Source organism: Aulonocara sp. 'chitande type north' Nkhata Bay, linkage group LG9 (genome assembly GCF_057382095.1).
Source record: "Aulonocara sp. 'chitande type north' Nkhata Bay isolate Kocher_YH1m ecotype deep benthic linkage group LG9, A_spYH_male_GT1.1, whole genome shotgun sequence".
NCBI lineage: Eukaryota > Metazoa > Chordata > Actinopteri > Cichliformes > Cichlidae > Aulonocara > Aulonocara sp. 'chitande type north' Nkhata Bay.
The window spans coordinates 12,919,846-12,934,249 of NC_141352.1; the positions used below are offsets into that span (position 1 = coordinate 12,919,846).

Sequence of the window (14,404 nt, forward strand, 5' to 3'; positions counted from 1 at the left end):
TAATTTGCCCACTCCAGCTCCTCTCCCACAGGGGAATTGTAGAAAAAGGGCTGGCATTTATTTTTACATTAAACATAAAATATGCATTTACACGTAACATATTTGACATAAGATAAAACAAAAACAACATGAAATCTGACATACCTGATAAAAAAGGTAAAAGAAAGAAAGACCTCCAAGTAAATAATTTGCCCACTCCAGCTCCTACGACCAAATACAGACAGTGGGGAAGAGGATTAGCTCAACCCACCACAGCTCCCAAGCTAGCAAGGAATACATATTCATGCTATCATTTATGGCACCTAAAACACATTTATGACACACACATACTACACACTTATAACATCTTACAAAAACAGGCTCAATAATGACAATAACTGAATTAAAATCGCAATCATAAACATCAGGGTGGTTAAATATGAATTATGTGTGCTTTAAGGTGCTGGAAAGAAATGACACCCACCTCTCCCACAGGGGAATTGTAGAAAAAGGGGAGAGGCAAAAGGGGTACACTGTATTTATAGTATTGCACCAAAGAAGAAGAAAAGAATGAGGAGGGGCTCTAACTGATAATGAACACAACTACAGGCTTGGAGGTCCTAAAAGTCAGGTATAAAAGGAGAAGTTTGGGGGTTTAGAACACATTTTGTGTAATTATAACAATGTTATTTATGACTCTGCTACACTTGGCTGATTAAGATTAGTGTCTCCTGTCCATCTTTCTTTAGCAAAACTTGAATAATACCACTGCTTACCTCTTATTGAAACTTTGGGTGCAGACTTAATTGAAGAGCCTCGTATAAACAGGCAGAGTGTGATGTTTAGGGAAACCAAAGAATACAGGCGCCATCATTTCTGCCAGAAGACTCATGGGGTGCAACGAAGCTTTCATTGTGGACTGGCTAGATACCTTCTGCATTCAGAAAGAAAACAAGAAGGGCATACACCATAAACAATAATAACTGACAAAAATAATGAGACAAGAAATTAAAGTAACAAAATAAGTGCAAATCAAGTTTCCCTGTGTTGCAGTGTAGCTGAATGTTTTTCAACAATTTGATTTACGGTAAAACACATACCAAATATTTTCAGCCAAGGTTTGTTTCAATCTTTAGCATGTTTTTCCTGCCATTGTCTTGAAACTGTTTCATCTGTCCCTCTCATTTGATGCTGTTTACAAAAACAAAACAGCAATATTGTAAAGGGAAAAAGGAAAATGAATTTAATGGAGAAAAAAGATTATGACCTGAAATCTCACCATTTCCTGAGAGTCACAGTGTCAGGGTCCTGGGACTGGGCGACCCAGGATCCCTGAGCAGTCATGTATTATTATTATTATTATTATTATTATTATTATTATTATATGTATTTTGGTATTGCTGCTGCTCTCCTCCATGATTGTAGATGTGAGTGTGTGTGTTATGTCTGCGGGGATGCTTGGAGGATGGAGCTCAGCCACCTGCAGGCCTGAGGGGTGTGGCCCTGCGGAAGGACTGGCCACACCCGAAGCCACACACCTGCCGCTGATCAGGGCTCGTCGGGGGAGCTACTTAGGAGAGTCTTGGAGCTCCCACCGACGCGGGATCATTGCATGAGACTCCACGTTAGTCGTCCTGTTACAGAGTGTGTGTGTGTGTGTGTGTGTGTGTGTGTGTGTGTGTGTGTGTGTGTGTGTGTGTGTGTGTGTGTGTGTGTATGCATGCATGCCCATGCCCGCAGTTGTAAGTGTCCTGACGGCTGCGTCTTTTGTTTCCCGCAGGAGGAGCGTGGAAGACACGGGAGCAGCGAGCACCGGGGGGTGCTGACACGGGAGCGGAGAGCACAGAAACACGGACTATTCACGGGGAGACACGACACGGGAGTCTGGGAGAACACGGGGATTTATTGTTACTTTCTACCATCACTGTAAATAAACGCACTGTTTATACACAGAGTACCGCGCCTGGGTCCTCCTTCCCCACTCCTTCCACGGTGTGCCATGCCATACCGTGACACACAGGTCCTTTGAGTATCCTTATGGTTTCTGCTCAAATTCAGTGTCTGAAAAGGGCAGGAACAAAACAAACCTTTTTAATCATAATAAAGACAAAATAAGATTTAGAGACAGACAACAAAGAAATGTGTAAAATATCTTCTTGAATCTGTTTACTTTACTAACCTTGAAAGAGACTCTTGGGTCTTAGCTGTGCCACCACCCTTAAGCCTTAAAACACATGCATCAGAAAACCAATGCAACAAAATTTCAGATGTCCTTCACTGACATTTTTATTGTCTTGAACATATTTTGACCTCCACACACTTGCTGCTAGTCAAATATATTGCTTTAATCAAATAAAGGCAAAACAAGCATCTAAAGCTTGTCCTGGCATTATGAAAAGAAGAAAGCCAAAACTGCTTAAGCTCTACACTTAAAGTCAACTAACAAATGTATATTAACCATTGTCAGGAAAACATGAATTTGACCAAGCACATAAGCTTGTGACATCACTTTTGCAGAAACGTACAGCTACAAAATGCTATAATAACAGTTAAAGTCAAGTAATGTTTGTAACAGACAGTGCTGTTTAAATTTCAATGTTAACAGTTCAGTGCAACACTTAACTTGTTTGCTAATTAGGGCAATACAAAATTCAAATAGTTTAAACTCTGTTGTATAGAATATAGAATATCTCTGAAACATCAAAAGTACAGTTCTCAGTAACAATCACTAGTTAGAGGGATTGTTTAAAGATGTATGGTCAAAACCTCTGAAAAGCATGCCTGTGATAACAGAAATCAGGTAAGAGCACAGTACTCAATATCAGCTGGGATAACTGAAAACATAAACAACACAGTAGTTCCCAGTCAAGGTACAGTTAAGCTGACTGTACCGATCTGTTCAAAATGTCTTTAAACGGTCTCTCGCCACTCGTGATCAGAGAGATCGGCGATGAGGGTGAGTACTCTTGGGTTCACATGCAGTGTCTTTTTCTTAGTTTTTTCAACTTTTGTTCCCTTCTCTGGGTTAATGTTGAAGAAACACCTTGATAAACACAATAATCCATAATAAAACACTATACAATGAAAAAAAAAAAGGGAAAAGTAAAAGAATTACCTCTGAAGAAATTCAAGTGTGGAGCCAAGTTCCAGGGGATAGTGGATGTTCAGGCAGTAGTAGCTACCAAGCATAAGACAGATTGCAGAGATGAAGTCAGTATTTGGTCATTTACAACTTTGTGGTCAATGCTGAGCATGAACAGTCTCGATGCAAAGAAGGAGGATCCTTGGAATGAAATACAAGTGTAAAAAAATTTAACTGTAAAACCCCCTTTACTATTCAAATGTGTCTTAAAATAGTGAAAGTGCAGACATTTAATATAGCGTATCCTTGCATTAGCTTAGGTTCTGTGCACTTCTGTGCCCACTGTACTGATTTTCAATTCACCACAAACAATGATACATGGTGTCACAGGCAGGCTTTCCACTTGGACTTCTTTTGCCAGACATGTTTCATCAACATAGTGGAAGAGGGTCTCCTCTTTTTCATCGAAATAGGAGGAGCATTATATCTTTCAGGTCTTCTGAGCAGCCCTTCAGCTGTCCCCTCTGCATTCGAAGCTTTATGACAGCCTCCAAGACACGCTTGCTCTTGTCTGCACAAGTGGCTTTCAGAAAGTCCAGAAGCCATTTTCCCTTCTTTTCCAGACTGGTGAGGAAAGTTTCTTTCAGCGGTACCCCAGTAAGTTCTTCAAAATGGACTGTCATTCCAATCGCCTGAAACAAAAAAGGCTACTCTTCTTTGAGGGTTTGCTGTTTATTGCTTTGCGCTGAGAGTAGTAGGTGCATTTCATTAGAGTTTTTACTTCTTCATGACTGAAGCTTGTCTGTTCACTGAGAATCTTCATACGTTCTTTCTTCTGCTGGGTTTCCAGTGTCTCACTGACTGGCAAAAACTTCATGTCCCACTTTATGCAGCCATATGTGTCTTGAACAGATGCTCGCTTTTCAGGTGTCACTTCATCAGTGTCATCTGATCCTCCCTGTTTGCGCTTCTGTAACACTGGTGAAGTAGACCTCTTCACATTTTCAATTCGTGCCTGAATCTGTTTTACCAAAGAGTGGTACCCCTGTCCTACCACATCCCCCTCTATGACATCCTGCAGTGACTTGGGATACATCGCAACCAGTTTTTTTGCAATTTTAGTCGAGGCTCTTCTACTTGGAGAGGCACAGGCTTTCATCATCTCCTTCACAATGATGCGGATCATCTCCCTCCGCAATCGAGGCGTTGGTTTTTTCTCTCTCTGAAGACACTGGATCAAGTCTTCTGGAAAATCTTCACTTGGAATTCTAAAGTTATCTACCCAGTCTAGAGAATATATTGGACTGGGTGAGGGGGAGGCAGAAAATGAGGAGCAAGAAGATAGAGACGATATGCTGGCCTGGCTTGAAATTTCCATATTTGGTGCTGTAAAACAATATCACAAACAATAGATTAATTGTACTTTTTGGACCTTGGCCAAAGCATAATAGAAAAAACAGAAAGCCCTTCATGGCTATTGTGCAATGAAATCATAATACTTACTGGTTTGTTTCCAGGCAGCCAGCAGTTTTCTTGCCTGAACTGGTCTCAGGACAGAGTTCAGATCAGTCTCACTGATGAACTGCAAGTCCTCAGATGTCTCCACTCCTAATGATTGTAGTGCCTCCAGTACAATTTCAAGGATTAAGGCCGACAGGTCCGGCAGCACCTTAGTAATGGAACTCCTTATGCTGTCCCCCATTTCCGAGATGTCTGATAAAAGAATGTGAATAAAGGTCAATTTACACCAAGTGGTACCTTTGGTCTTAAAACATGAAGCTGATCTTGCTTGATACTACACTTTTATACAGTGTTTCGTAAGTACCAAACTAACAGCACCATTATTGTGACAGCACACTGTGTTTCAATGGAACCATTTGGTACCCATACTTCATGTAAGATGTTAATGGATAGAAATCAATTAAGTCAATGATGTTCACACACTGCATCTTTTCTTTTTCCTTTCTTACTGAGTGCAGATGATACTGAGAATGGTATTCTGTCACATGCACCGACACCAGAAAATAAACACTGTCATTCTTAATCAAAATGAGAACTACTTCACCAAACTCAACAGAGTCAGAGCCCCCTGTGACAAGGAAGTGTCCTTTCTTGTACTGTGTTCCCTTGTACATCATTTCTACTGTGACCTTTGTATTGGTTTCAGTAAAGTCCAACATTTGAACTGCTTCTTGAATGGCTTTACTGTACAGCACTGAGTAAAATGGAGAACCATCTTTGACTTTCAAGACAGATTGACACAATGACCCTGCTGCAAGATAGGCTTGAAACATCTGATGTCTTTCAGAGAGTGTATGGCAGAGGTTTTTGAAATTTTTCAGATTTCTGGCACACCTCTTGAAATAACTGTGCTTACTTTCAAAGCGCATTGTCCATAATCTTATCAGTGGGCCAAATTTCAGAATCAGTGCTGGGTAATGGCGTAGAAAATGGTGTTTTGGTCTCAGGTTGCATTCTGGGAACAGAGCTTTTCTTGACTCTAAATATTCTTGAATAAGAATATCAAGATATGCTACCTGAGCCACTGAAATTTTCTGAGCACACACCATGTCTACAATATCTTTCAGCTGCAGAGTTAAGTTCCACACATCATCTGTGGGGTCTGTCACTATGTCACCAACTATGAGAGGCAGCAATTGGAGGAAGTTCCAGTTCTGTATAGCCTGTCCTGAGAGTTTAGCTGCTTGAGGACTGACCTCAGATGGCTTTGTAGAAGCATCAGAGGCGTCGGTTCAGAGTGGAGTAAGTGAACCATGCTTTTTTCTTTATGAAGTATTTCAGATACAGTGCCACATCATAAGCCAAAACTCCCTCAAAGATATCATGACCTAGACATGGTGGCAAGCCTGGCATACAAACGTTGAAGTATTTCAGTGAATTGAACTCTGACCTGAACTTCACTCCTTCGACGTCTGGTGTATTGTCAATCTGGAGGCGATCAACAGCAGAGTTGTAGTTCTCTTTGGTACGTTCTGGTCCACACAGATTTGGGTCAGCACCCTGAAATTCAGATTTCATTATCAGGCAGTACCTGCAGAACTTTGAAGAACTAAAGTTTTCAGTGAAGCCACCAATACAGTGAGAACCCAGATTATCACCAGCAATGCAAAACAAAGTTCCTTTGACTCTAGTTTCATCTGATGCAACAATCCCACTGTTCTCCAATTCTTTCAAGTCTGCCAGTAATTCAGAGAACACATTAGCATGACCAAACTCTTTAAAATCTTTCTCCCTGCACAGTAAGACAAGAGACATGTGATCTGTGTCTGAGCGTACATGAAGTGGCAAGTTTGCCACTGATGCATATACAGCTAATACCTTGTGTTTTGTCCTTGCAGAGCCTAAAGGGTTAGCGACTTCAAAGGCATCCTGGTAGAGTACTAGCTTGAGACATGATGGGTTTTGACCAAAAAAATCATTTGATTTAAACAGCTTACTATCACTTATGTCACACAGAAAATCAGCAGGAGGCTCAGTAGAGGGCTCTTCTGATTTCTGCCACAGATCAGACTCTAGCAGACATCTCAAAGTCTCTCTTAAAGGTACATAATAGGCAAACCTATCTTTTCTGTTTTCATCTCTCCCTAAAAATATTTTCTTTGGTTCCACATAGTTGAAGGCTTTTTTAAAGGTCTGAGCTCTGGAGTGCACTGTCCTCAATGGCCCGGTATGACATGCAGAAAAAAGATCATAGCTTTTGACAGACTCGCAGACTTTGTTGATGTCCTCCTCTGATAATGATGTGTCATCTTTTAACAGTGATGCAAGTTTACCCAAACTGTATGTCTGTCCCAACTCATGTATGTTCTGCATTTCCTCCACAATGTTCTGTTTGGTTGAAGCAGGCAGTAGAAACTGACCCTGCAATTTTAAGTAGAATAGTGAAACGTTTCTCAGAAAAAGATCACAGAATTCAGGGGGCATTTCCATGTTATCTTCATCTGTAATAGACTGTGCAGCAGGCTTGGAAATCAAGGGTACAAAGTCATCTGATGTGGTTGGAACAGATGATGATTGACATGCAGACTCTCTATATAAATCACCAATGCTGCTGTCTGAAAACTCTGTGTTTACGTGACGTGAGCAGTAAAAGATGATTTAACTATTTATTTGTTTTCACAGAAAATATTTATAATTTCAACATTTTATTACAGTAAAAAACAAAGTTTTATCCAGTCTCACAATTAACGGTTATTCAATCTATTTAATACAGTAAAAGGAAGTTTTTGGTTTTAAGCTCCATTACCGTTGGAATTTGACGGTGTTTTACTGTATATTTTACTGACTTTTGTTACAGTGTGGTCTGGTAACTTTATTAGTCACACTTTGGTAGCACCAGGTTGGATCTTCTTTTGCCTTCAGATCTTCTTTGAGTCATGATTTACATTCAACAACAAGCTGAAAACACTCCTCAGACATTTTGGTCCTTGTTGACATGACAACATGACACAGTTGCGGCAAATTATTTGGCTGCACATCAATCATGTGAAACTTCTGTTACACCACATCCTAAAGCTGCACCGTTGTATTTGAGTGCAGTGAAGTCATTGTGATGTTGAAGAAACCAGCTCCAGATGGTCAAAGCTTTGTGACATGACTTATCCTTCTTGGAGCAAATTCATCAGAAAATGGTACACAGAAACTGTGTTCAACATGCACACACCTCTGAACCTGGACAGCTGCACTAAAACAAATACACAGTTACAATATCTACACAGTGCTAGTCTATATAAGACAGTTTAGGGATCTGAGGCTGACTTTGTGCTTCTAGCTGGAGTCCAGCCTTTTTAATCAGAAGAAGACTGACTTGGGAAATAATGAACAGTAGATGGCAGTAACACACCACTGATGCATCTAGCCTGCCAAACCCAAAGAAGAAGAACATGGCAGCAAGATTTCGGAAAGATTCACTCACTTTTTAACAATCCCACCAAATCTTGTAGATTATGATTGTAAGAGGCCTGTCTGAACTTAATATACAGATTTCATGCTGTAGTTAACTGTGTGATTTCTGATGGTTATGTTTAAGAGGTTTGTATTGAAAGTATTTTGTGATAGTTTATGGTGGGTCATGTGATTTGGGCGGTATTGATTGCTTATTTTAGGCACCTGTTCATGCAGTGTCAGTTGGAGCAGAGAGGATTGCTGAGTTTTTGGTTCTCTTGCGTGCTTCGCTTTAGTTTGTTTCTCTTAGTTTTCTTTTATTGATAAAGATTTAAGTTTCTTTTCTGTCTCAGTTAATCACTGTTTTGGGGGGGAAGGTGTCAAAAAAAAGTATTGAGGTCCAGTCTCACCTTCTCAGCAACTTTTCATTTGATCCTGAAGTTGCTGACATTTGCCAACAAAAATCCATCTATGGAAGAACCTCAACATGGAGCATGGCATCAAGGATGGAGAGGATTAAAGTCAGCAGATATGGATCCAGACACGGAGGTAGGCCCTGGCTGTTAAATAATTGCTGAAGTGGAGTTAGAAGCTTCATTTACTGGTGGGTGTGCACAATAAGCTGCTGTTGTTAATTGAAAAGATTTGGCATGCATAGCCTGTTTGGGGCTGTTTGTCTGCAGTAGGATTGAATAAGCGTGGGCACAGGTGATTGTGTTTGTAATGAAATCGTGACACTGCTTTCTTCCTCCACAGTTGAACAGGGAGTCCAGTTTATGTATGCTGTGCAGTGTTGGGACTAACGCGTTATTAAGTAACGCGTTACAGTAACTACGTTATTATTGTGGTAACGAGCACGGTAACTAGTTATTATGCCAAAATCAGGAACGCGTTAGTCGTTACTGGGATTTAGATAGGCTCGTTACTTCGTGTGGTGGCTATCGCGGAGCTTCCACAGATTCAGTAACATTAGCAAGTGGTGGAGGCCAGCAGGTGGATGAGGGAAAAGAGAAGGAAAAGAGACCCGAGGCGGCCGCCGGTCCAAGTGTGAACTGAACTTCAGGTAAGAAGTTATGACCTGCAGTCTCTCTGGGTCAGATATGAACCAAGTTTATTTTCGTTATTCTGACTTTTTCCGTACTGCGTGCTAGCTAGCATGACAGAGTTTCTATACAGCTGGGTGGTGCTATGAAGTTAATGATGTTGAACTTTATTTTGTTCATAAGTTATTAGAGTTGCCAACCGTCCCGTCTGGTATTCAGAGAAAATATTACGCGTTTCTTATTGAGGTGAAAAGGAACAGTTTGTCCCGTAATTCAGCTACAATGAAAAAGGCACAAAACTGGAGTTGTTGTGATATTTTGATACCATGGTAGCATTTACAGGATATTGTTTTATAGTGATATTATACAGGGAAACTGTTACTCAATAAGGCCCATTTACTAGTTGTGTTTCTCTTTCTCTGTGACCCAAGAATTAATGTGTAAGAATCACAGGCTGGTACCAAGGTTGAAAATACCACAGAGATCACTTCCTTACTCCCATCCTCCCTTCTTTATCTCTTAGAAAAAGGCTTGTTAAAGGCCAGGTGGTTTGTTTCAGAATTCACAAATGAAAGAACTCTGTATTCTGTGTCTAGGAGTGTATTTCGCTGGGATAATCATAAATTGTAGCTGAACTGATAAACTATACAAAGGATACTTCTTTGCTCAGAGGGCAGGAAGACGTTTCCTTATTTGGTCTGTACCGGTTTGAACTGAGAATCTGCTGACACACAAACCTTTTTCCTCTATATAAACTGTTGTCTGATGAATAAACCTTTGAGTTGATTTTGGGAAAGCAACCTGAAGCAGTCTGTGTTTCCTTGTTCTCCCAAGCTACTCCCGACGTCGTAACTAACCTGCTGAACGGCATACCTGAGTGTTACTTTGAATAATTTTGAATCTTATAGGGTAAAGACAAAACTCTGCTTATAGGTGCCCACGCCTCGGAGGAAACCCGATCCACGGATGACCCGGGACGGAGATTTCTTTCAGGAGTTATTCTGTGTCTTTACGCTGCACAGCTGCCTCTTCTTCTCTCATTCTCCCCTCTCCCGTTTCTGCTTCAATCATGAAAACTGATCAATGATCAGCTGATCGGCTCTCTTGTTTGTTTATCGCTCACTTTGCGCCAGAAAGAGGAAACCAGTGGATGTCGCGGTAAACAACAGCAGCACGTTTAAGCTTGATCAGCTGTTAGAATTTATTTAATATTAATTTCTAGTATCAGCTGATGTTTGCTGGAGCCACAGCTGTAAAGCTGCTGGTCATGATATGGTTTGGTTATCTGGTGAGAGGGAAACATGAAGATGAAACCAGGAGATGTCCTTACTGGATCATCAGAGCTGAACAGGTGATGGAGAAACAGGTTTACCTTTTAGGTGACATGAATGAGATGAAGGGAAGTTATGAACTGTTTCTGAGAGACAAATAACACCAGGATCCTTTTTTAGGTAGCTGACAGCTGGTAACTGTGCAGGGGCGGGTCTAGGAAAGTGTTGCCAGGGGGGGCATGTAGGGCATTAACAGGGAGAGGGGGGCACAAAGAAATACTTTTCTTTCTTATTCTCATTTAAAATGTCTAGCTTTTAAAAAATAATTATCTGAATCTTACAACAAACGATTGATAGATTGATGCATATATACCATCAAAACAGTGAACATCACTGTCACAACAGGGTTTATTTTCATTCAAAGGCTTTATGATTTTTTTCCTATAATGGTGGGCCGGTCTCTAGTCAAAATGCCCGGGCCAATTTTCTGTCCCAGTCCAGCTCTGTATGCAGCTCATCTGCAGTCTGGTGTTACCTACATCTTCCTATTCAGAAGGCAGAATTTCTGAGTTCTGAGTACAATCGAAAGCACCACGACTGCAGTTTTTGTGTTGGATGTAAAAAGCGCACATGACACTGTGACGTAGGCTAGAATCATGGCAGCAGTCAATGACGGTCCAGGCGTGGGATTTCTCTCGTGGAAATATGCACATTATCTTTTCCTTTCTATTGGTAGGTGGCACAGTGCACTGTGGCAAGTAAGCAAGCTAGAAGACTGGCAAAGTTATGGAAGCAACACATTAACAAGAGAATTCTGAGTAAAACCAAAGTTACTTTCCCTAGTAACTAGTTACTTTGAAAGTAACGAGTAACTTGAAGTAACTGAGTTACTTTTGAGAGAAGTAACTAGTAATGTAACTAAGTTACTATTTTAAAGTAACTTACCCAACACTGATGCTGTGCCACATCTGCCTGCTGAGTGGGGAGGTAAATGCATATTAGTTTTTTGTGGGGGAGAGTTGTTGTTGTTTTTGTGGGTTTTTTCTTTTTTTTAAATCTACTACTTGTTGTCAGTTTCTCTCCACAGCACCTCACAAGAGCTGCTCTACAGCCAAAGACTCTGGTCAGGAGAAGAGATTTTCCAGTGCCTACTCTCCTGGGTTCAGTGGGTGAAGTTGAACAGGTACATCCTAATGCAGTTTATGAACACATGACTGGTTATCATGTCTTCAACTCTCACTGAGCTGACATCAGTGTGGTTGTTGATACTGCAAAACAGGATGGTTTAAACAGATGCTTTGAAGCCTCAGCAACAAACCACCTGCTCCAGCAGAGATGCTTAAACCAGTTTTGTCTTTTTTAGTCTGTGAAGCTGCAAAAATGGCAGACTGGAAGACTCAGGTGGCTTTCATCAATCTGAATCTCTCAGAATCTCAACAGGTATGTACTCAGCATTGTTGCCCAATGAGCAATGTTCAAGTGAAATCTGGTGGCAAATTGTATGAATGCAGCCAAAATGCAGAGTGTTTGTGTGATGCTATTCTGTATAAGAGTGAGCAATTTAGCCATTATTTAATTACTTTTTTGGTATCATTCAATGTTCTAAAGTGACTTGTGCCAAAGCATAACAGTAAATATGCTGGCCCATGTGGACCATATAGTTATAATCATTCCTTCTTTCAGGTGAAGACTTGTTGTCAGAACTGAAGGAGGAAGTTTAGGAAAACCAGCACATGATGCAGATAAATTTGAGCACTGTGGCTCGACAGGAGCAGGTCCTGTCTTACCTGAACACCTTTTTCAGTGATGGAGCTTCCTGTTTGTATCCAAACACTGGGTCAGTTAAAGAGGGTGGGGGGGGTAAAGAAAGGCCACTTCCTCCCTTGTGTTGGTGTAGCTGAAGTTGTAGAAGTTAAATATTGCACAGTGCTGTGTCAATATTTTCTCCTCTTGCCTTTGGTGCAGTTTATCCATCTAGATTATTTTGGTATGGACAACCCACTTTTGTAGTTTTCTCTGAGCTCTGTGTCTCTGAAAAGTAACGTTTCCATCCTAAAGAAATCCAGACTGTGTTACAGATCTACTGACCTTGTAGGAATTCTTTTCTTTCCTCTGAACTACATCTGCTAACCATATCAGTGTCCTGGAGGAAGCACGTAAAGGCTTTGAACAAGAAGCTTGACTTCATGACAGGCTTCATGCTTCTTTGTAGTTGGCAGGTGTAGACACTGCACCAGATTTCTGAGTTTCAACAAATTCATGCATTTCAATAATATTTGGGACTAGAAAAGGTGGCAGTCAAGAAACAGGCAGTGCTTCATTTAACAAAGTCAATATTTACAGCAGAAAAGATGCAGGTCTAGATCATTGGCTTTAAATATTTATTAAAAACCCTGGACTAACCTCCAGCCTTAAAGTCTGTCATGTCAAGAAACATGAACAGAACATTTAAAATGGCTGTCAGATAAAATCCACAGCAAACCTGATATGCTGCCAGTGCCAGCTAGTTTCCATGTTGGAAAAACACAGATGTGGAAGTGCTTTAAATTTCTCTGAAAACCACCAGCATGTGGGTTCACAATCAGACCTCCACGCATCATATTTCTGCCATGTTGTTTTTGAGACCAGTATAGCAAAAATCCTCATCTTGAGGCTCCAGAATGAGAATTCACAAACAAAAGGGGGCAGTAACAGCAGCTACAGCCATCTCTATGCTGTTAGCAAGGCTCTCCACTTTCTGTGTAGAAACTTGCACTGTGAAGTCCGGGGTTGTTTACATTCAATGCAATGCTGAAGACACTGGTGTTGCAATCATCATCTACATTATTTCTACAATCATTGGAAGATGTAACAAAATGAAACGAAACACATTTTCATCTCTTAATGTTATATACAAATCTCTGATGGTGCTCTCTGATTTTCATTAGACTTGTTAACAATTAGAAGGAAACCCAACATTGAGAGTCTTAGGAAGATAATCACAGAGGCAGAAACTTTAAAACTGTATCATCTCAGGTTTCTTAAAATGAAGTATTCAAAGTCTGAGGTAGGGTTGTTATTTGAGGTATTCCTGGAAAATCTTTGAGGTCCATTTGAAAGCTCCAGATTCTTTAGATTGACTGTCTCATACTTTGATTGCGAATAGAGGATTGTAGCTCAAGTTAACATGGAAAGATAGAGGTTTAAAGTCTCTAAAACATTTGGATGTTCAGTCTCTGACAGAAGGTTTGGAGACATGTAGAAAGTTCAGTTTTGAATGGGTGAAACTAATATTTTATTCAGTTTCTCAAACACAAGGCAGATAATATTCTTCATGTACATTATTTTTTTTACAAATATTGGAACAACGAAATTAAACAAAACATTTTCATGAATTCATCTCTTAATGTTCTACACAACTTCTCATGGTGCTCTTATTTTCCAGTTTGTGTTTTGGATAGACTAAAATGTATTTACAATAGCCAGAGTTGACTGATTTCAAATATTTCTAAAATCCAATGGTTTAAAAATAAAGGTCCGAAAATTCACCCCGTTCCTTTTATTTACTGAAAGAGATCAAATCTGAGACTGTTATGTTGAGCTATAAAAGCAAGAATAGTAAAAAATTTAATACAAAAAAGCTGATATACATTAGTGTCTGTAATTAAAGGAGCATTAGCAGCTGGCAAGGCTCTCCACTTGCTCCTTCAAAACTTGTATTGTGAAGCCCGAATTTGTTTACATTCATACCAGTGTTTAAAACAACAGGGTTGAATTCATATCAGTTGTCCAGTGGCATCGACCAGCCAAACATCTGGTATGTTGTTGTTGTGTTTTTTTTTGTTTGTTGTTGTTTTTTTTTTTTTTGTGGAGGGTCCATTGAGGTCCAGGCACAACCTTGCCCACAGGATGATGATAGGGGCCCTGATAATTTGCACCCTTTGTGATTGAGTTTACCTCCAGGTGTTGGGTGTACTCCCTGAAACTGAATCACTGAAAGATGCAGAGTCAGTTCTTGTGTAATTATAGTCAATACATTTCACCAAATGCAATTAATTCCCAAGATAATGACTGAATTAAAAACAGTTCTGTTTAATAATTGGAGATACTGGCATGAAGTGGGACGCCCTGATTGAGATGCTGAG

At 40.3% G+C, this 14,404-nt stretch overlaps 1 protein-coding gene and 2 long non-coding RNA genes across 3 annotated transcripts; 1 reads left to right on the plus strand and 2 right to left on the minus strand.

Moving 5' to 3' along the window:
• Positions 1 to 676, minus strand: LOC147321801 (uncharacterized). The gene is made up of 2 exons (XR_015130882.1): positions 464 to 676; positions 1 to 263 (listed from the first exon to the last, which is right to left on the minus strand). It is a non-coding gene; the product is annotated as an uncharacterized LOC147321801 (long non-coding RNA).
• Positions 677 to 3,641: 2,965 nt separating this feature from the next.
• On the minus strand, positions 3,642 to 6,084 carry LOC147321802 (uncharacterized). Its single transcript, XM_086305129.1, has 3 exons — positions 5,973 to 6,084; positions 4,565 to 4,774; positions 3,642 to 4,447 (listed from the first exon to the last, which is right to left on the minus strand). The coding sequence occupies exons 2-3, from the start codon at positions 4,761 to 4,763 to the stop codon at positions 3,741 to 3,743; spliced, it is 906 nt and encodes a 301-aa protein (XP_086161255.1). The 5' UTR covers positions 4,764 to 4,774; positions 5,973 to 6,084; the 3' UTR covers positions 3,642 to 3,740.
• Positions 6,085 to 8,223: 2,139 nt separating this feature from the next.
• LOC147321803 (uncharacterized) lies at positions 8,224 to 11,777 on the plus strand. The gene is made up of 3 exons (XR_015130883.1): positions 8,224 to 8,515; positions 11,355 to 11,463; positions 11,644 to 11,777. It is a non-coding gene; the product is annotated as an uncharacterized LOC147321803 (long non-coding RNA).
• The last annotated feature ends 2,627 nt before the right edge of the window (positions 11,778 to 14,404 follow it).

Coding starts and splice junctions, on each gene's coding strand:
- LOC147321802 (XM_086305129.1), bottom strand. CDS start 4,763: ATGGGGGACAGCATAAGGAGTTCCATTACTAAGGTGCTGCCGGACCTG. Junction 4,448..4,564: donor GGCTGCCTGGAAACAAACCA/GTAAGTATTATG, acceptor ATTGTTTTACAG/CACCAAATATGGAAATTTCA.